This window comes from Amblyomma maculatum, chromosome 8 (assembly GCF_055883805.1).
Source record: "Amblyomma maculatum isolate TAMU_Amacu chromosome 8, ASM5588380v1, whole genome shotgun sequence".
NCBI lineage: Eukaryota > Metazoa > Arthropoda > Arachnida > Ixodida > Ixodidae > Amblyomma > Amblyomma maculatum.
This window is the reverse complement of record NC_139351.1, coordinates 101,177,846-101,197,536: the sequence shown is the minus strand read 5'-3', so window position 1 is coordinate 101,197,536 and position 19,691 is coordinate 101,177,846. Positions and strand designations below refer to the sequence as shown.

Below are 19,691 nucleotides of genomic sequence, written 5' to 3'. Positions count from 1 at the left end.
CAAGAACCCCGCAAGGTGCCGTAGGTGCCGTGTCACAGGCATGTTTGATAAAAACTAATTTTTTTTCAGTGGTATGACATGAAAACGTTCACGAGATGACTCAAGTTACTGCCAAAGTATTCTTCCACCGTGTTTGCCAAGCATTAGTGGACACCGTACAAGAATATACCGATATATATGCATTCCTGCCGCTGTTTGTAAACACGGTGGAATAATTAATACTTAATAATAATTAATGGTAAATCGAGTCGGCTCGCTACTGACGACGATGCTGATGAGCTCTGTTTAACTGGAATGTTTATTTTTAATATAATGTTTCATAATGTAATTGCTGCTTCACATTTATTTCATGTGGGAGACAAAATTTCATTCGCATTCGTAATACTTAGCTGCTAAAATTTGCTTTTTGCAAGAGCTCCCAAAACCACCGTTTGGAAGACCTTTCGGGTAACGATCAGATTAGAAACCTCATGACATACTGCGTGGTGCGGGGGTTTTTCTTCGGAAGGGAAATGTGAGCTCAGCGTCCTAACAGTGGCCTTGAATGAACTCCACACCATAGAGAAAGAATGCGCCACATGCGGAACGCCTCTTCCGTTTCTTCGGCGCCGTACGTTGCGCTTGCAACGTCTGCTATATATTTGCTTTTGGCTTTTGTTTTGTTTACATGTTATTACGTCACAACAAAGGAGGGCCCCTGAAGGTGTCAAGTTGTAATCGTGAAGTGAAAGTTCCCTCGTTTATCCTTCATGTCCGCGCGGGGGGTCGACCAGCTGTCCTGAATCAGGCCGCCAGTGCTGCAGCATAGCGCGCGCGCGCGGGTGCAATGAACTGTGCAGTACGAACACGCCTGGAGCATGCTGAGCTTGAGAGGAGAGATTCTTGAGCAGCGCGCAACAACGCCGATAAACCCGGCCCGCAGATGCGCTACACATTTCGGGCATGGGCGCTTCCGATGTAGTTCAGCCGGTGAAAAGCAGCGGCGAAAGCGAACGGGGCCCCCCGCTCCTCCTCGCCCAAATTGCCCTCCTTGGTGGTAGGCGGAGCCAGCAGGACAAGTTAAAAAAAAAAAAAAAATCCCTCCTTCTGGCGCCTCTCCGGCAAATCGAAGTGGCCTCGCACAAAGGCTCCTCGCATTGTTTACACGCGGAGGCATGCGTGCGCGTGAGAGCGTCGACGGGTGCTGTTGCTTCTGCGGCCGCAGCGACGAAGGCTGCGGCGATGCCAGAGGAAACGTCCCCTAGCCACTGCGAGTAGCGACGAATACGATGAGTGCGGCTGTGGACGCGAGCCCCACGACTCGCCTCCGGGCCCAGTGCGCCCACGTCGTCGACAACGAGTGCTACATCGTGGATCCCGAGACGCGCGTCACGTACCGCAAGGGAAAGTTGCTCGGAAAGGTGAGACTGGCGACGGAGCACCGATCACCGCGACGCTCCGCACTTGCCCGCATCGGCGACGCGAACGTGAAGCTGCCGCTCGCAAGATGCGGCCGCGCGTGACTGTCTCCCACCTGCGCCCCCCTTTTAACTTGTTCCTTCTAGTGCCGGGGCGATGCCTGTTGTGCTGGCAGAAAAGTTCAACGGGGCACCTGCCTTTTCTTCTCCATCTCGTGATGTAGCGTGTCTTTATTATCGCGTTCGTCGACCAGCTTCTCCGGACTTGACAAAGGGAAGGCGTAGTGAACGCTGAAGTAATAATGATAACAGCTGGTCGCCAAGACAAACATTTACTTTTCTCGTCATATGCTTTTCCGGGTCTGTTGTCAAGTTCAATGTTCAAGATAACTCGCGTTCGTTCGTTACTTCGTACGAGCTCCTATCTGTGGCTGGAGAGCATGCTCTTGCTTCCCAATAATAATTGGTTCACAGGAAGGGAAAGGCGCAGTATCTGTCACACTTGCTTCTGTGGACACCTGAAAATAGCCTTCCTGTCTGATCGGTGGTGTCATGGAGCCAACGTACTACTACACCATTTCTTTCTTCTATTATTTCGTAGCGCACATTCCGAAGTGTTATTCACAGCTATTTTCATCGTGATACACGCTCACGGCACAATACGTATGAAGAGGGGCCTCATCAAAGGTGTGCTGTTAACATAAAAAGGAAATATGAGCAGCAACTCTAGTGTTTTTGAAATTTTTATGCAACAAAACACGATATCGGTCATGAACCCGGCTGGCGTTACTCCTTTATGGTGCGCCCCTGCAATAAATACGTAATAATTCTGTAATAATTAATACGTACTCGTGCAGATAATTTCTCAGTAAACTTTTATAGTCCATGGAGATTAGCTGGATAGATCTCCAGCCTGGAGATTTACGTCCATTTTTTTATGTGCCTGATATAAGCAAACCATTAAGTGCGCAGTAAAGAGACTTCATGTGAAAGCAAGCTATTTTTTAGTTCTTTATGTGATTTAATTTCGAAGTCTGAACTTGATCAACTTGAGTGTAGGACTGTTATGCACAATGCAAAAAGCAACATGAGGTGGCAAAAAAAGTGTAGTCAGGGCTCATAGAACTTTGCATGTGTGCACTTGCAACACAATGCTGCATGTCAGTGATGATTGTAGGAAACGGGATTATTTACTTTTGCTCTTTACCCCGAGTTGTGAACATTTAAGTGGGATATGAAGGAAAATTGTGAGTGCTAAAATTTCGGCGCATGAAAGGAGTTTGCTATGGTTATTTCAAGTGTCTCCTTAAAGGATTATACACTAAATTTGACTTGCATGCTTTCTTTTTGTACTAATGTGTAAGCCATTGCTATGCTTGGATCATTACCTCTCATGCCCACTGAATAATTTCCAATCAAATTTCATCTCTTCTCTGTTTTGGTTTGAACAGATGAGTGTTGATTGCGACTTCAGTATTTGATACAAGTCACTTGGGGCATGAAGAACCAAAAGAGCAAAGCATCGATTATGTCACAGATTTTTTCATACCATTACCAATACTGGCCTTTGACATCATGGCCACCGCTTGGCTGTTGAAATGGGAATTGAAATGGCTAACAGAAGATTCAATTATAAATTATTTATTGGCGATATGTGTTTAGCAATTACTGATCCATGTATACCAATTTTTTATGCATCTTTACAAAGAAGAAAATGCAATCGAAGTTTAGCTGCCAAAACTTCTTTTCACTTTTACAAACCCAGTGACAAGTAGCCATGTATTACAGTTTTCGCTTAATAATGTTTTGCTGCCCTAATTTTCGGAGCATGGGACAGATAACAAAGAGGCATTTCCCTTGTAGCAAACATGGGCTGATGATGCTTAAGCGCTGACATTTCTCCTTTGCCACTGTCGAAAAGGTATCGAGACATCGGGCTGAAAGGCGAATATTTAAACTGCTATGCCGGTATCGCTAAAACATTCCCAGGCATGATGTATCCTTATGCTTTTAGAACATACCAAAATTTAATTGTTTATCATGCTGTTGAAAAAATTATGCTTGCCACAATGAGCTGATCAGTGTATCAGTAAAGTTAGCAAAAACTGGTTTGGAAAATTGCAGGCGAAACTTTTTTGTCTTTGGTGTTGTCAGGAAAGCTTGTCGTGCAGGTTAAAGAGAATGGGGCTTTATGGGATTTGTTTTTTACGGCACAGATTTATACTCAACCTAATAGTAACAGAAGAAAAGAAGGTACAGAACAAGGTTAACTCACTCCGCTCAGCATCTTGCTATGCACAACTTTAAGGCTCGTTTTTTTTTGTTTGTTTGTTTCTGTCATCACCCTTCAACATGTTTTGTATTTGTTGTAAAAATTAAAAAAAATAGAGCTTCAGAAAGAGAAAAAATAGACATAACCAGGTTTGTCAACAAATTTAGGTCTAGGAAATGCCTGCAAATTGAATTGTGGCAGTACAGTACAGAAACAGGTTTTACTGAATATGCAATATGACCCAAAGGTGAGAATAGATAAAAATAAATTGAAAGATTTCAACTGCTGTCATTTTGTTTCACAAGCTTCTTTATTAAGAAAAAGTTCCTCCTGCGTAAGTAGAGCTTTTTTAGAACCACAACGGTGCTCAGGATAAAAAATGGGTACCTTCTATAGCAAGAATGAATACCATAGTAGAAATAACTAATAAAAATTACCCTCCTTACCTTTTTCTTTCTTGCATCATTACTTTGTCACTGCCTTAGCATTGATAGCATCATCATTTACACAAAGGGATCATCTTTGAATGTTAGAAGGGTGGAAAAAAAAAAGCTTATAGGTGAGCAGAACATCGTGACAGTGTACAAAAGCTCTGGTTCATTACGTGAACAGATATAGATTATATGCTTCCAAACCTTGATGTCTTGCATCTGAAAGCTAGACAGCATTGGTGATATGTTGCATTCTATGAAAAATGTGCACTTCAATTTCTGGCAAAACATCCCTTATCTCAATGGGCGAGAACGAGGCAAGTTTTTACGTGCTAAACAAGGCTAGCCTGCTGCTGCCAAATTCTCCGTATGATAGCTAGAACTGAAACTGCGAGCAGTAAAAAAAAAGTTATGGGTAGGTAGTTAGTAAACAAATTATGGTGCATAGATTTGTGCTTATGGGAGACAGTGGTAATACACCATTCCCCCTTGGTCCTTAATTTGGGGTTTCTCAGTTTTGTATTTGTGTACTGTTTATTATTTTTTGTATTTCGTTAGTTGTTATTGATACTGCCTATCTACGTGCATTGATATGCATGCAGTTCCTGTTCTTCAGTCTCATTAGTGCCAATTTTGCATTTTTCATCCCCATACTGATTCACTGCGGAGTTGTTTCTAAATGTAGTCCAAACACATTTGGCCTGCCTAGCTGCCCTTTTGTTATGCCTTTCTTTGCTTTCAGAGTATTTTGTACAGTTTTTTCAACAATAATAAAAAAGCCAGAACTAGCCACAATACTAATAAAGCGAGAACTAGCTCAACTCACTCCTGTAAGTAGTTGAAAAGGACATCTCTGCTTCTTGTGCCTACCGTCTTGTGCACGCAGTTTGAGCCCCAACTGAGCCCCCCAACTCTTTCTCTTTCCCTGCAGGGTGGCTTTGCACGTGTGCATGAGCTGATTGATGTCAGGACTCAGCAGGTATATGCGGGGAAGATCATCCCTCGAAGCCAGGTCAGCCGGCCTGGCCAGAAGGAGAAGGTGGGTGCTGAGAACTGTGTTGCTGTGTGCAGCTCAGATCATTATTACTTTTTTTTTTTTTTTTTTTCCGACGCAGTTCTGTACGAAAATGAAAACTCCTATTTGGCAGGAAATCGCTGAGTAGCATCTTTGAGGAAAGGTGCTTGACTTTCATTTTACGTTTTCTGGATAGCAGTCAATGAATACAAAACCAGTCAAACAGCAGTATGGTAAGGTAGTGGCAACCGCCTGATTCACGTGTTCGTTTACTTCTTATGTCCAAACCTGGTTAGCAACCCTTTAGCTCTAATAAAGAATGTGCAACACACGGACGAACAAGTGAGGCTGCCTGTGCCCTTTTTGTTGTTATTTTAATAGATAAAGACTGATTAGCCCAAGGTAACATGTTTTTGAATTGAGTTTGCTTTGTAGCAGGTTTGTAGCCAGCCTCTCTGTGTTAATTGAGCAGCACTTGTGGCAGGGTTGCTTTGAGGCTGTCTTTTAGCAGCATTGCTTTGTTGCCATTCTGAGGCGGCCACACTGCTTGTACGCCTTGCATGTCTCAGCTCTGCTTCCTAATATAGATTTTTTTTGTTCAGTTGCAATATTTTTGTATTGTCTTCCATTGTGTCTTTGTATTTTGTGGTATTGGTTAACACATTGTGCTATGCACTAATGTGGTGAACCCCTACACCATTCCCCTGAGGCAACTTAGGATATCGATTGAAAAAAATTGTGTTCTGCTGCTGTTAATCATGGAATTTCTTGTTGTCTTACCGAGTCTTGCTTGTTCACTCGACAGCAAACTTTGCATGTGTAAAACCTGTGTCCTTTGCAGATTCTGCGAGAGATTGACCTCCACCGACCGCTGGTGAACAAGCACGTGGTTCGACTGCATGACTTTTTTGGTGATGCGGAGAACATCTACATCATCCTGGAGTACTGCCCAAGAAAGGTGGGTTCTGTCAGTCTCGGAAGTTTGAAACCTTTGAACTGTTCAGTTTACATTGTATTCCTCGTAGCACAAAACTCCGAAAGCAAAGCTGTGCATGTGTGTTTGTTCACTACAGTCTTGGTGTGTGCCTCTGAACTCGCTGAGCACTGTGGTGCCTGCTATGCAACATCATTTAGCAGGCAGGAATAAGCCGCATGTGATAGCCTGCTATAAATACATTGCAAGCACTGGAGCCTTTAATAAAAGAATTTTTGTGATCTCTGCCTTAATTGCTTAATAAAGGGCAAGACGGATGAAGGCAAGTGCTGGGCTACATGTTTGAGCTGCAAGATGAAGCTTCTTTTTTCTTCTGCTTTCTTTTTGAGGATTTCTTGCTCTGTAAACACCTTTTGGGCTCTTTGTTAAAAATGTATCTCATGCCCAGTGTTAAGGCATGTTCAGGATGCTTCAAAGTGAAAACTCGAGCAAGGCGAGTTTCCTTCCTCCTCGGAGTGATAAAGACCGTGGCTGTGTCCTGCAGTCGCTGGTGCATCTGCTGAAGCAGCGTGGTGGCCAGCTGCCTGAGGCGGAAGTGGCTCTGCTGATGCGTCAGCTGGCCGAGGGCGTTCGCTACACCCACAGCCAGGGTGTCATCCATCGGGATCTCAAGCTGGGCAACATGCTCTTGGACGAACACATGGAGCTCAAGATTGCAGACTTTGGCCTGGCTGCACGTGTTGCAGATGAGCCACCACGCCAGGCAGTGTGTGGCACACCCAACTACTTGGCACCAGAGGTCCTCCGCATGGAAGGGCACGGTTTTGCGGCTGATGTATGGGCCATGGGCTGCATCATGTGAGTGCTGCCATTCACATGATGCCATTCACACAAATATACCAGCGTGGCTGCAATAACAAGTTGATCTTTCCTTATTTTCTTTTTAAGCATAGAGAAAAGTATTTACTGGACTTGTCATTTGCACCTCAATTCTCCTATCAGGGTTAGGGAGTTTGCTACGTTATCAGAGCTATAGTCTGATACATGTCAAGAAAAAAGCGGCAGACAGCTCTCAAATTGCTCCAAATGTATCGCGTTGCAGCACACTTGGGAAAAGAAAAAAACAAACAGAAGAGCATGTTCTTCCATACTCGCAGTCTCGCGGACTTTTACCAAATTGGCCGCCTCCGGTTGTCGCGTCCGTCCGTCGGTGTCCCTAGCAGTGTCTTGTAGGGCTCCACGGCATCCATGGAGCAGTACGAGGTGACACCGCTAATGCGGTGAAACGCAGAACAACGAAGCAGTTTCATGAAAACTCTACAGGGCTGAAATTCACCATCAGAATTCGTTGTTTTACCTGTTGTACTCTGATGAGCAAACGACTGTCGATCGAATTGAGTATGTATTTTTGCTGGAACTTGCGAAGAGTTTAGGAACTATTTGCTCCAAGCACGTTCCAAACACTACTTGTAGATGCAAGGCGGTCAGCCGTGACGTCATGGTATAGCTCGGCAGCTATTGGTTGGTGGGGGCTCGTTTGATAGCTAGATGCCGCTGTTTTTTTTTTACCTGCATCTGACTATAATTAGAATGGCTGGCAGGTGGTAGGGTCACTGAGTACTATATCAGTTAACAATACTGCTGCTTAGTTGTTGATTCCTCTGTCTGTGTGCAGTACTTTTTTCCTTTATCGGGAGTGTCTCTCTCTTTAATACTCTGTGTTCTTTTCCTCATTTGTTTTTGCCTGTTATTCTTTTGTGACTTTAATTCTTCTACAGAGAGACTTGCTTCTGGCATTCTTTTGCGTCACCTCTTTTTCTAACTTCCCTCATGGACTTCCCTTATGGAATTTCCTCATGGATTCCTGTGGGGCTTACTAAACGAACAAACTCAATATTGAGATTGCACTTTCAGCTTCTGAATGGCAGTGCTTGATTCTTGTCATGTGGCATTTTTTTGATCGCTTGTCTGCTGTACTTTCTGTACATTACATAGGCGTAACTTTAAGAGATAGGAAACATGCAGAGTGGGTCAAGGAAATAACTCGAGGTAATGACATTCTATTGGAAATCAAGAAGAAATGGGCATGGGCAGGGCATGTAGTGTCAAGACAGGATAACTAATGGTCGCTAAGGGAAGCAGATTGGATTCCAAGGGAATGAAGGCATAGCAAGGGGCAGCAGAATGTCAGGTGGGCAGATAAGATTAAGAAGTTCACAGGGGTCAAGTGGATGCAGCTAGCACAGGACCGGGTTAACTGGAGGAATATGGGAGAGGCCTTCGCCCTGCAGTGGGTATAGCCTGGCTGATGATAATGATGGCCTTTCTGTTCTAAGAAAGTCCAGAGATTGCAGTAGCACTAGTGGCACTTGAAGGGCAACACTGAGGTTCTTGTCATTTGTTTCTGGTCACCTGCTGTGGCATGCTCTGGGGCCTTTCTTGGTCCAAGCCACGCAATTGCTCTGTGTGCAGGTATGCTCTCCTGGTGGGTCGGCCACCCTTTGAAACATCGACATTGGCGGAGACATACCAGAGAATCTTGCGCGGCGCCTACACCCTGCCCTCTGGCCTTTCGGACTCAGCACGAAGCCTGTTGGTGGCCCTGCTTCAGTCGGAGCCCCGGGACCGGCCCAGTCTGTCGGATGTACTAGAGCACCCTTTCCTGCGGCTGCACCGGGATCAGTCGGGGCCTCAGCTGACGGGGCTGCTATCCCGGTTGCGAATCGACCAGCAGCAGCACCAGCAGCAGACAGGTGCCAATGTGGGGCGCCCCTCCGCACTGCGGACATCTGGCACGCAGGGGCCAGCGCGAGACTCCCACGTGCCTCTCGGAGACTGTGGCCTCTTTGGAACACTAGGCCGAGTGCTCTGTCTTGACAAACGTGAGCTCTTTTCTGGAATCCTTTGTGCATGATTGATGTGGCAGGATTAATGTGCTCAATTTCTAGGGTCCCCGCTCCACTGGCACTTCCCCTCCCCCCCCCCCCCCCCTACACACACACACACACACACACACCCATTAACATCCTGTAGTGTTTCCATCGTAGCATGCTGATTGAACAGAATAGTATAGCCAACTAGCCCTAATCGCTGCTTTTCTGCTTTGCTGGCATTTTTGGGATTTGCATGTTTTGGACAGTGACTTCACAGAAATCACATTTTTGTCTCGCACGCAAATGCTCAAATTTTGCTTAGGGACCACTGGTTGTATTTTATTGTTTGTTTTGTTAAATACTACTAACACCTGAGGCTTTGACGCTCTTTCCTTGCCTCTCCAATTTTGCAGTATACAGACCTTGATCATATTATACTGGGTCTGTATTAAATAACACGTGGACCCTGCTGTTTCTGTGACCACATTGAAATGTAAGCAAATGTGGCAAAGGATTAATCTGGTAGCCACTGTCAGCAGTTGCATTTGCTTGAGTGAAGCTTGCTTGTCTGTGTCGCCACCTTGCTTATGCTGATTGCTGTAACCCACTAATGCAATTGTTTCAGCACTTGCTCATAAATTTATTTCACTTTTTCTACTGCTGACAATCATTTTATATTGCTGGCATCACTGGTTAGTACTATATAGGCACGGGGTAAGGTGAAAAAATTGGTGGACACCTAAGCTGTGCCTTTAACATTGTCACATTAAAATGACAAAGAAGTGGTTCTGTAATGCAGTAGATTTTAGTTACAGAAAATGCAGTGTTCAAGGTTTACCTCGCTAATTAGGATGTCAGTCAAGTCCAGGGAAGCAGCTCAGATGTCTTTTATATTTCCTTTGCTTGTGAACAGAAGGTAAAGTTTGTGTGTTGAGCTGTTGTAAAAGATTGACACTTGGATTTATATATATTGTAATTGCCTCTAATTCATACTGTCTTGCCGTGCTTGTTACGCTTCTGTCTCATTGTTTACCTGTGACTCATAAGCGTGTTTACAGGTACTTCATTAATGAGGTTACACTCTTGGATTGCTGTGGTCACTTGGCCCATAATTTTCTGCAATAGGAAATTTGAAATCCCGCATATTCATAGCAAGATGAAACTGCAATGCTTTACAGGGAACATTGCATGCATGAAAGTGACTATGCAATAAATCCTCAACAGTTTATTATTGGGTTACTTGAAATCTGGGGCAATTGCAGAATTTCTTTTATATTCTGTAATTCGAACATGCATTTCGCCAGATAATTCCAGCCAGCAGCCTTCACTGGCTTTGTACAACAAACAGTACATGAAGTGCCCCACTAAGCAGTGCAGCACCCAATCAGACACGCAGCAGGTAGGTGACAGTCCAGTTTACTGCTCCGACACAGTTTGTATTTCGTGTGTAACTCATTGTTACAAAATACTGTGCTAAAACCTTAGCAGCTCTATAGCTGAGAACGCAGCTCAAAATGCTTGCAATTGCTCATTTAATTCAAGTACAGTAGAACCCCGCTGTTGCGTTCCCGGGTGCTGCGTTTTCCCGGCTGCTACGTCCTTGTGGTCGGGTCCCAGCATGACTCTCATAGACTTCCATGTATTAGAAACCCCGCTGTTACGTCGTAGCTTGGGACACGTTCCTGCATGATACGTTGTGAACTCGCACCCCAGGCCAACCCGAAAAACAAGCAGCGACGGCCATGTTTACTTTTTCGGCGAATTGACTTGGCCTAGCTTGGCCCAGCGTTGCTGGCGTGTCTACAGAGGGCACTAGTGACGCTTGGGCAGGCTGCGTCATCATCATCAGCAGCAGTAGTTGTGCTTTTTTTCTTTTGCATCTTGCTGTCTTTCATTACTCCATGCTCCATCCTTTGTGCGGTTGGTGTGTGTGCGACTGACTTCACGATTGCCGAGCTTAGGACTCTTTCCGCGTGTATTTTCCGGCTGTGAATTCGTTCCGCGGTCGTGTGCACACGCGTCCAGCGCACTCAATCGCCCACCTGGCGCGTGCCAACCGTTCAGCACGTAAATACAGCAAGATGGCATCAAGAAAGCGCAAAGCGCTATCCTTGGAGGATAAACTTAATATTCTCCGCACTGTGGATGCAAACCCAACGCGGAAGCGGGTGTGCATCGCTAAGGAGCTGGGACTTACGCCATCCACCCTCAACTCTATTGTTTCGAAAAGAAACGAGATCGGAGCAAATACCCGGTCCTTTGACATCAAAAGCAAGCAAGCCCGCGGTGCGGAGCACGTCCAGCTTGACGAGGCGGTGTACAAATGGTTCAAGCAAGCCAGAGCTGCAGGTGTTAATTTTGATAGCACCATTTTGCGCGAAAAAGCACTGGAGATAGCAGACAAGCTCGGGATCATCGATTTAAGTGAAGGCACGGAATTTGCTACCGAACCGTGAATGGGGAGGCCGCAAGCGTGGACGTGGCTACTGTAGGCAGCTGGAAAGAGACCGTGGCGCTCATTATTGACGGCTACGAACCTAGGGACATTTTCAGTGCCGATGAAGCGGGCCTCTTTTTCAAAGTACAGCCCTCGAAGACGCTTAGCTTGAAAGGCGAGGCTTGCCACGGCGGAAAATGCAGCAAAGACCGTCTCACCGTTTTGTTGTGTTGCAACTCGGATGGCTCCGAGATGATGAAGCCGTGGGCCATCGGCTAATTTCGAAACCCACGTTGCCTGAAGAATATACGTTACCTGCCCTGCCACTACAAGAACAACAGCAAGGCTTGGATGACGTGCGCAATTTTTGACGAGTTCCTCGCGTACATGGACTCGAATATGGGCTGTCAGGACAGAAAAGTCGTCCTTTTTTTAGATAACTGCTCCGCGCATCCTAAGGACACTACGTCGCTGCGGAACATCAAGGTGGTTTACCTTCCGGCCAACACGACCAGCCACCTTCAACCCTTAGATGCTGGCATCATCAAAAACGTGAAGCATTTTTACAGGAAATGCATCGTGAAGCGATCCCTGGCCTCTGTGGACCACGGGCAACAGCCAACTGGCATTACGATCCTGGATGCCATGCACTATCTGGCCACGGCATGGAGTGCTGTCACCGCCACAACGGTCAGGAATTGCTTTGCGAAGTGCTTCGGCGACGCAGACAGCGCAGCAGAACCAGGAACCGTGGACAACCCCGGAACCCCCGAGGACTGCGAACTGGACACGGCCATGGAAGCGGTTGGCGCGAACGGGATCGTGTACAACGATTACGTGTCTGTGGATGATGCCGTTGCCACCTCCGAGATGATGACTATCGACCAGATCGTGGCCGAGTGTGTAGACGCGCACAACAGTGGCGACGAAGAGGAAGAGGAGGAGAAGGATGCGCCGCAGCCGGAACCGACGTTTACATCGGCTGTGGCAGCATTGGACCTTCTCAAAAGGTACGTTCACGACGATCGCGAGAGCCACATGGCACTGCAACTTTTGGAGAAGCGAGTTGTGCTCACCGGACTCGAAAAGATGCGACAGACAACGCTGCATGACTTCAAGTGATAACATGGCAATAAATGCATTCAGTTGCCCACTACTGTCATTTTTCAATTTGTCCTACTTCCCGGCTATTACGTTTCCCGGCTCTTACTTTTTTTTTTTACGGTCCCATGAAAAACGTATCAGCGGGGTTCTACTGTATTTTACACATTTCAGTGGGTTTCAAATCAACAAGGTTACACTGTACGTTTATCCTTTAAGCATATTCCGGGTGTCAGAAATTTCGGTGTCCATATAGTTCCTTTCTGAATAACAGACACTGTATTAAACATGTCCAGCATTCCAAACTGTTTGAAGGGGGCAGAACTTTGTTCCTCGCCCCTCCGTAAGTGGGCATCTTATTCCCCTCCGTAAGGCATAAATGCTTTCTGAAGCAGATGATTAAAGAAAATAAACTTTTTATATGTGTGTAAATACTGATATTTCAACTCTTCCTATAGGAGTGTGTGGGCGCATTGCTGCCAAAACTGGAATGCATGACGTGCTTGCTTGGTAGAACAGATAGGGAAGCCATTGTGTTACATCACATCTGCTGGCGTGCTGTGTGATGTCAGTGCATGTTAAAGAACCCCAGGTGGTCAAAATTTCCGGAGTCCTCCACTACGGCGTCTCTCATAGCCTGAATTGCTTTGGGACGTTAAACCCTACAAAACCAAAACAAAACCAAACATCTGCTGATGTCAGCAACAACAGTATGTCAAGTTTATTTTTTTGTATTTTTTTTTTGTTCCTTTTTTTTTGTTCGTGCATGTGTGTGTGTGTTCTTGTTGGCTGCTAAGGTGCATTTCTGTGGAAAATGCTTGAACCTCAAATTTCTGGCTAGAATCGCGGAACTAGGCCAACTTGTTACCATTCCACTGTTTACCGCTGCTCCGGAATCATGTATGTCACAACCATTGCAGGTAGTTCCAAACTGGGCACGACTCAGCTTCTACAGCGTTTGTTGCAAGCCTGTCTGGATGAAATTCCCGCATCTGGTGAGTTTGAGCAGTACGTTCGGAGCAGTCTCCCAAGCCCAGGGAAACTGGAACTAGCACTGCTGCTTCGTTGAGGCAGTGTAATAGTGCCAAACAGTTGGGTGTCACTTAAATTCAACCACTTGCACAATCTGCAGGTGTACCACCTCCGTGGGCAGGAACTGCATTGTTGGTGACAAAGTGGATTGACTACTCCAACAAGTTTGGCTTTGGCTTCCAGCTGTCAGACCGGACAGTTGGTGTGCTCTTCAACGATGCCACACACCTGAGCTTTTCGCCGGATCGCCTGTGAGTTGCGCTCTAGGCTTGTTTAGTCTGTCGATGTTTTTAATCTCTCCTCCTCTGTGCAGGCGTCTCGAGTACCGAGACAACCATGGCTCTGTGGAAGCCCACGCTCCGTCTAGCGTTCCAGCCAGCCTACAGGAGAAGTACGGCCTGCTCAAGTATTTCGCTCACTACATGGAAGAGAACCTCACCGAGGTAATTTTGACGGGCCTGCTTGGCCACAGGCAGTGGTGGTTATGGAACTGATTGCAGCACTTTGTTTGCAAAGTCAGAAAAGAAAAGCAATGTTTTCTTGGATCTCTGTAGAAGTGTCAGACGTGGTGGGCCCGCACCTGACCCACAGAGGATTCACAAGGGGCTTCTAATGCAGGGTGGTGATGTTCCGAAAGGCCCTGCACGCAAGAAGAAGCCCCTGGTGCATCTTCAACGCTGGATGCGCACAGATCGGGCTGTCATCATGCAGCTGAGCTGCTCAATGCTCCAAGTAAGTGCACTATACCAAACCTGGGGGTGCACTACTTTTTCGGAACGGTTACCTTCCCATTACCTCAATATTTGATTTGGCTTTTGCTGAGTGGTGGACGTAGGAGGTGGATTTTCCACAAATGGGTGCAGCTCCATGCATGGTGTCCTTGCTGAAAGAGAAGTGCACTGCTGATGCAGCAAACATGACATGAGCCAACTCTGCCAAGGCCGCAATATCGCAACACCAAATGCGGCTCATCGTGAGACAGTAAATATCGCTTTAACTCAACATATCGCTTGGCTGAGCCAAGCACCATAATGGAATGTAGCAGGGATTCTGAACACTATGTAATTTATTTTCTTTGCTACAGAGTATAACTCTATCCAGTCATTGTTGCAAGTAAAAAATCTCTTTTGTGAATCTTCCTGTGTGTGTAGGTGTTTTTTCCAAATCAGCATTTTTGGAAGTCCAGGTGGTCTTTGAGATCATTACCAAATAAACTGTCAGTGTATGCAGCTTGATTGTGAAATTGACCGGGCATGATGACTGCTTTGCTCTATTTGTTGGCCTTTTTTAGCCTGTAATATCACTGCTTTCAGCTTATTCATTAGAGTGTGGCAGTCCATGAATTCAGGAGAACATCAAGTAGTTCTCAGTGCCCCTATAAGCTGCTTAGTGTAAACATGTGCAAACATCAGCCATCAGCAGCATAGTTGTCTTAGTAGATTGGTGCACCACTTCCCAGCTCCCGCATAAAAGCAATTTGTCTACAATTGCATGCTCCTCAACTTTTTAGTGCATCCTGCTTCAATGAAGCGCCTTCTCCCGCAGCATGGCTCCTGTTGTTTCCCTGTGCAGCTGAGAGCAATTAGAAGAAAAACTGTGCTCATTTCTCAAGCAATCTGGCACAGGCTTAATGCGACTGCAGTTTTTTCTTGAACGTTATGGTGTTAGTTGATAGGCCTAACATGACAACTATGTTCCGCTTCAGACATCTTTATTGTTCCACATTTCCCTACCAGCTGCCCCAATTCATTCCCTAGTCTTCCTCCTTACTTTGTCAGGGAAGCCCCATAGCAGTGCCTATCACTTTGGTGTGTATAATTGAAGCTGGATAGATGCAGTGAGGCAGCATCATAATACGAAGCAATACCCTACCTATCTACAGCAACATAACAAGAACACTGTTCCATGCGCGACATGCAGGTCAACTTCTTTGGAGACCACACTAAACTGGTGCTGAGTGCCGAGCGACCAGAGCGCCCCCTGGTACTTTATGTCGACGAACAGCGCCGCACAGCAGCCTACACCCTCGCTGCAATCGCCCGCTTTGGCTGCGACGAGGCCCTCCAGGAGAGGCTGCGTTTTGCCCTGGGTGCTCTACAGGAGTTTTCTGAGCTGGAGCAACGTGATCTGCGCAGGACCGCTTGATCTGCAGTGCTCCATTAGAGAGGACATCCTATTTTTTTTTACTAGCATACCAGTTTTGCTGAGGGGAACTCGTCATTGCTGTGTAATGAATATGATTGGGGCATGTGAAAGTATGGGCACCTGTGCTAGGCACGCTAGGAAGCGGTGTCCTCCTGGCCTCTTCTTTTGAGCCTACTGCAACTCCTGTCAGCTTGCAGCATTATGTGACACAAAAGGCATGCACACTTAAATATTGTTTAGAACTTCTGCTCATGGCAAGGACCGATGCTGCTAGTTAAGGGCGATAATAGGAATAAATGTAAAGGAATGTGCTAGTTAAGTTGCACAGTTGTGTCGTTTGGCTACTATGCTCTGTCACCGGGTGAATTAGTTGGCTGCCTGTTGTTTAATGGTGATGTGGTGCCGTTTAACAGCAGAAAAGGTTGGAAGAGTTCTTCACTGTTACTCCAGTAACCAATCCTCATTTGGTGCTGAATTTTCAGTCTGCTCCTTTTGGAGTGGCTGTCGCGCCTTGCATTGCTGGACACATAACGGCAGAGCTTGACTGACATGTGAGAAAAGTTCGAGCAGTGTCAGCTGCCCCCTTTTCTGTGTGGAAAACGACATTTGTGTCTCATCAGTGGTTATGGCGCAAGTAAATGTGCAGTCTACCTGATTCAGGTTCACTATGTGGGTTCTAATTATTGTGTCTGTGGTGCTGAACCATGGGCTGAACTTTTCTGAGATACTCAACAATTATAGTGCTATGGTGAAAAACTGAAAGTAGTGCAAATGCCTGCAAGCCAATTTCTTTTTTCCTTTTCAAGAGGAAGCCGGGGCTGTCTCAGCTTTCAGCTTCTACGGAGCTCCTCACATTGAGATCTCATTTGCATTGGACCCTTCGCAGTTAAGAAAGCCGAGTTTACCAGGCCAGGTTGTCTGCGACTGCTAAGATGTGTGCTAATTGGTGGTATGGGCATGCACCATTCTGCACCTCCTTGAGTAATGGTGCTCCATTGCTATAATTTTGCTACTGATTTCCCATCATCTTGGCGGGAACAGTTGCTTCAATTTCTCTGGCAATTCCTTGGGATTTGTTGGACAGAACTTGTATCCATTTTGCTGTTTGTGCATTGCTTGTCCTTCATGGGCAGCTAAAAAAAAAAAACTATATGTAAATGCCAAAGAAGAAAGGCATGAGGTGGGTTATGTCATTGTGAATCAAGTTTCTGGCTTTGAGAATAGAAGTCACTGGTTGGTTGTGTGACTCAATGCTGCCTCTTTGTGTAGGTAATGCATGCCAAGATCATTACTTCTCAGTTTACGGAATGCCAATTTTTGTGTTACAATTTAGTATGAAGTATTAGGAGACATAATCATTCTTGTGCAATGTTTCGAGACCATTCTTGGCCTGGAAAGCTACCTGGGCCCATAATTGGAATTTGCATCATTTTCAGAAGTGTCGTTTTTTTTTCCTCGCTTCGAGTCCCCTGATTGGTAGAATTACTGGAACTGGATGCCAGTTCGATTGCCCACCAATCAGATAAGGGCGGAAATGGTGAAAATTGCGCTTCTAAAAACAAAGCAGACTTGTAGTATGGGCCCTGGTGGCATGGGTACGGGACGTGGAATAAATGTGCTGCTTTTTTTTTTTTTTCTTCTTAATGAATAATTTAGTGGTCAGAAAATTTGAAGGCAGTTCAACTAGCAACAGGCAAGGTTAATGAATGCCATTTATTGGATTCCAGTGCAGAACACAATCCAGTCCTTCCGAGCTTGCACTTCAAAGCAGCTTAGATGCTCAGCAGTCAAGCCACTGTTGAGTCTGCAAGGTTTCTCAGGACTGTAAACAAATACTCACAAAAGTAGTGTGTTTTAAGCTCGCATACCCTGTGCTTCTGCAAGTTTCCAAAAGCGTTGAACGTATTTGTGTGGTTTTGCAAGTTGCAAGCCTGTGTTGCTCTTGGTTGTAACACTTCCTACTCATATTTTACTTTTGTAAGACTTGTCGTCAACTAGCGGCCTTAACAGGACTTATTTTTGCTATCAATTCTTCCAGGATATTTCCTCCTTTTTTTTTTCTTTCTTTTTTTTTTTTTTTTCTTCTCTATGCACATTGCCTGTCCTGTTATGGCTATAGCTTATTCAGAGATGTGATGTCCTATGTTAGAACATTGCCTTTCAATTTGACTGATGCAATGAAAACATGGAATGTGTATTCCAATATGTCGTTGCACATACAGTGACTACAACTTTATCGGAGCAGTTTTGAAAAATTCTCCCGCCTCAGCTGGAGGCACATGAGGTGAAGCCGTGCAGAAAGCTTGTACGCTGTTAGTCCTTTTGTTGCATAGCAAGTCTTACAGTGGTGCTTACCTGGTTTGGCCCCACATGATCAGAAACCAGAACCATCTATGACGAGACTGAAGGAGCGAAAGACGCTAACGGCGATTTTCCGGCGAAGGGCAGTGGTAGCGCTATCTAGCATCATTAAGAAAACTTGCCAGGCTTGCCTAGGTGCTTTAAAACCGCGGTGCTTTCTTCCAGTGACGCCAGATGGCGCAACTGCTGTTTTGCCAAAAATTCGGCATTGGTGTCCTTTGATCCTCAATCTCATTGCAGACCGTTCTGGTTTTTCATCATGCACGGCCAAACCAGATAAGCACCATGGTCAAATTTACTGCGTAACAAAAGGATAAAAAACGTGCAAGCTTTGTGCGCAATTTCAGCACAAATGTCCCTCCGGCTGAGGTTGGAGAATTTTGCAAAACAGTTCCGATAAAGTTGCAGGACACTGTACATTGCCCAAGACCGTTGTGCACTGGCACGGTTCGGACTCTCTGCAGGCATTGCAGTGTGCCCCGAAAGCGTGAGGTGCTGTAGTGTAAGTTGCCTGTGGGGAGACAGAGCCAATGGGTGATTTGTCACTGACTGCCAACCTGGTATACACAGGGAGAAGTGCAACATGTCTCGGAAGGCCGTCATCGGTGCGGCCGTTCCGGCCTAGTCGCGTTGGGGGCATGCCTAGCTGATGTGTTGCCAAAGAAGCCCTTTTTGCTGTTTGTTTTTGTCAACTTGCCTGTGTGCTAGCGCTTTCTCTCCTGTTACCTATACCCAAAGGACCAGGGCATTGTTCCTAATTTGTTTCCCCTTCCACATGGAACTGGAAGGCAAGAGAGATAACCCAAAGGACATTGTCCAAAGAGCTCGTGCATGTTTGCTGCTATGGAGTAGGGTGATTCAGTGGACTGATCCCTTTTCATGTATAATCCCAGGCTGCCAGTGTAGACCAGCTATGAAAAGTGGTTCCCCACAGTCTTGTTAGTGTTTTGGCACAGAGAAGTCCATGACAGTTGTCCTAGTTATGCGCACAGCACGCGCCTGTTTGCTTGTTCACACTTCTGACTTTGTGCAACGGTTGTCCTTGCTGTGGTCAAGGAAGGGCATTATAACCCAGCACCGTGTCTCTCAACTTTGTGTGCAACTGGCATACATTCTTTTCATTAGCAGCCTTGTCTGATATTGAGACAAAGATACTCTCATCTGTATCCTATTTTGGATTACATTTCTTTAGGTTAAAATAGCTAAAGTTATTTTGGAGCCACTGCCATTTCTTTTTTTCCTGGTTGTATGTCACTTTCTGCCATTTTGTTCCAAGTTTCAGTTGACAAACTGCCTTTTTTTTATGTGATGCATACTACTACCTTGCCACACTTTCTTTTATGTGAATACTCTGCTATATTTGCAGACTCCTGCTACTTTTGCTGGAGCTATTCCTGATGGATTGCTAGGATAATACTGATGTGCTGATCCTGCCAGTAGGGCGCTCTTTCATGCAGAAAACTGCAGGAAGTCTTCCACTTTTTCTGGAGGCTTATGCTCTGGTGCAAACTTTTTGTATTATCAGCATGATGAACGTTTTGCATGTGCACATCTGTAGCCTCCATACTCTTCTTCCTGTGTTTGTTTTGCAATAAAACCAATATATTTTCACACAAGAGGTCTGATAATTTTTCTGTTCCTTAAGACTGCATTACAACTTAGTGAATAATCTTTGTTGTTTTGCTACCCATGT

General features: G+C 45.6%; 1 protein-coding gene across 1 annotated transcript; it reads left to right on the top strand.

Annotated features, from left to right (window-relative positions):
• Positions 1-700: 700 nt before the first annotated feature.
• On the top strand, positions 701-19,614 carry LOC146181999 (serine/threonine-protein kinase PLK2-like). Its single transcript, XM_084576997.1, has 10 exons — positions 701-1,400; positions 5,032-5,139; positions 5,957-6,073; positions 6,594-6,907; positions 8,522-8,931; positions 13,381-13,455; positions 13,593-13,743; positions 13,806-13,935; positions 14,111-14,224; positions 15,413-19,614. The coding sequence occupies exons 1-10, from the start codon at positions 1,269-1,271 to the stop codon at positions 15,635-15,637; spliced, it is 1,776 nt and encodes a 591-aa protein (XP_084433123.1). The 5' UTR covers positions 701-1,268; the 3' UTR covers positions 15,638-19,614.
• Positions 19,615-19,691: the final 77 nt, after the last annotated feature.

Bases quoted from the DNA above. Each gene is read 5' to 3' on its own strand.
- LOC146181999 (XM_084576997.1), top strand. From the start codon at position 1,269: ATGAGTGCGGCTGTGGACGCGAGCCCCACGACTCGCCTCCGGGCCCAG. The intron at 5,140-5,956 runs GTGGGTGCTGAG...TGTCCTTTGCAG, and splicing joins GGCCTGGCCAGAAGGAGAAG to ATTCTGCGAGAGATTGACCT. The intron at 14,225-15,412 runs GTAAGTGCACTA...CGCGACATGCAG, and splicing joins TGAGCTGCTCAATGCTCCAA to GTCAACTTCTTTGGAGACCA.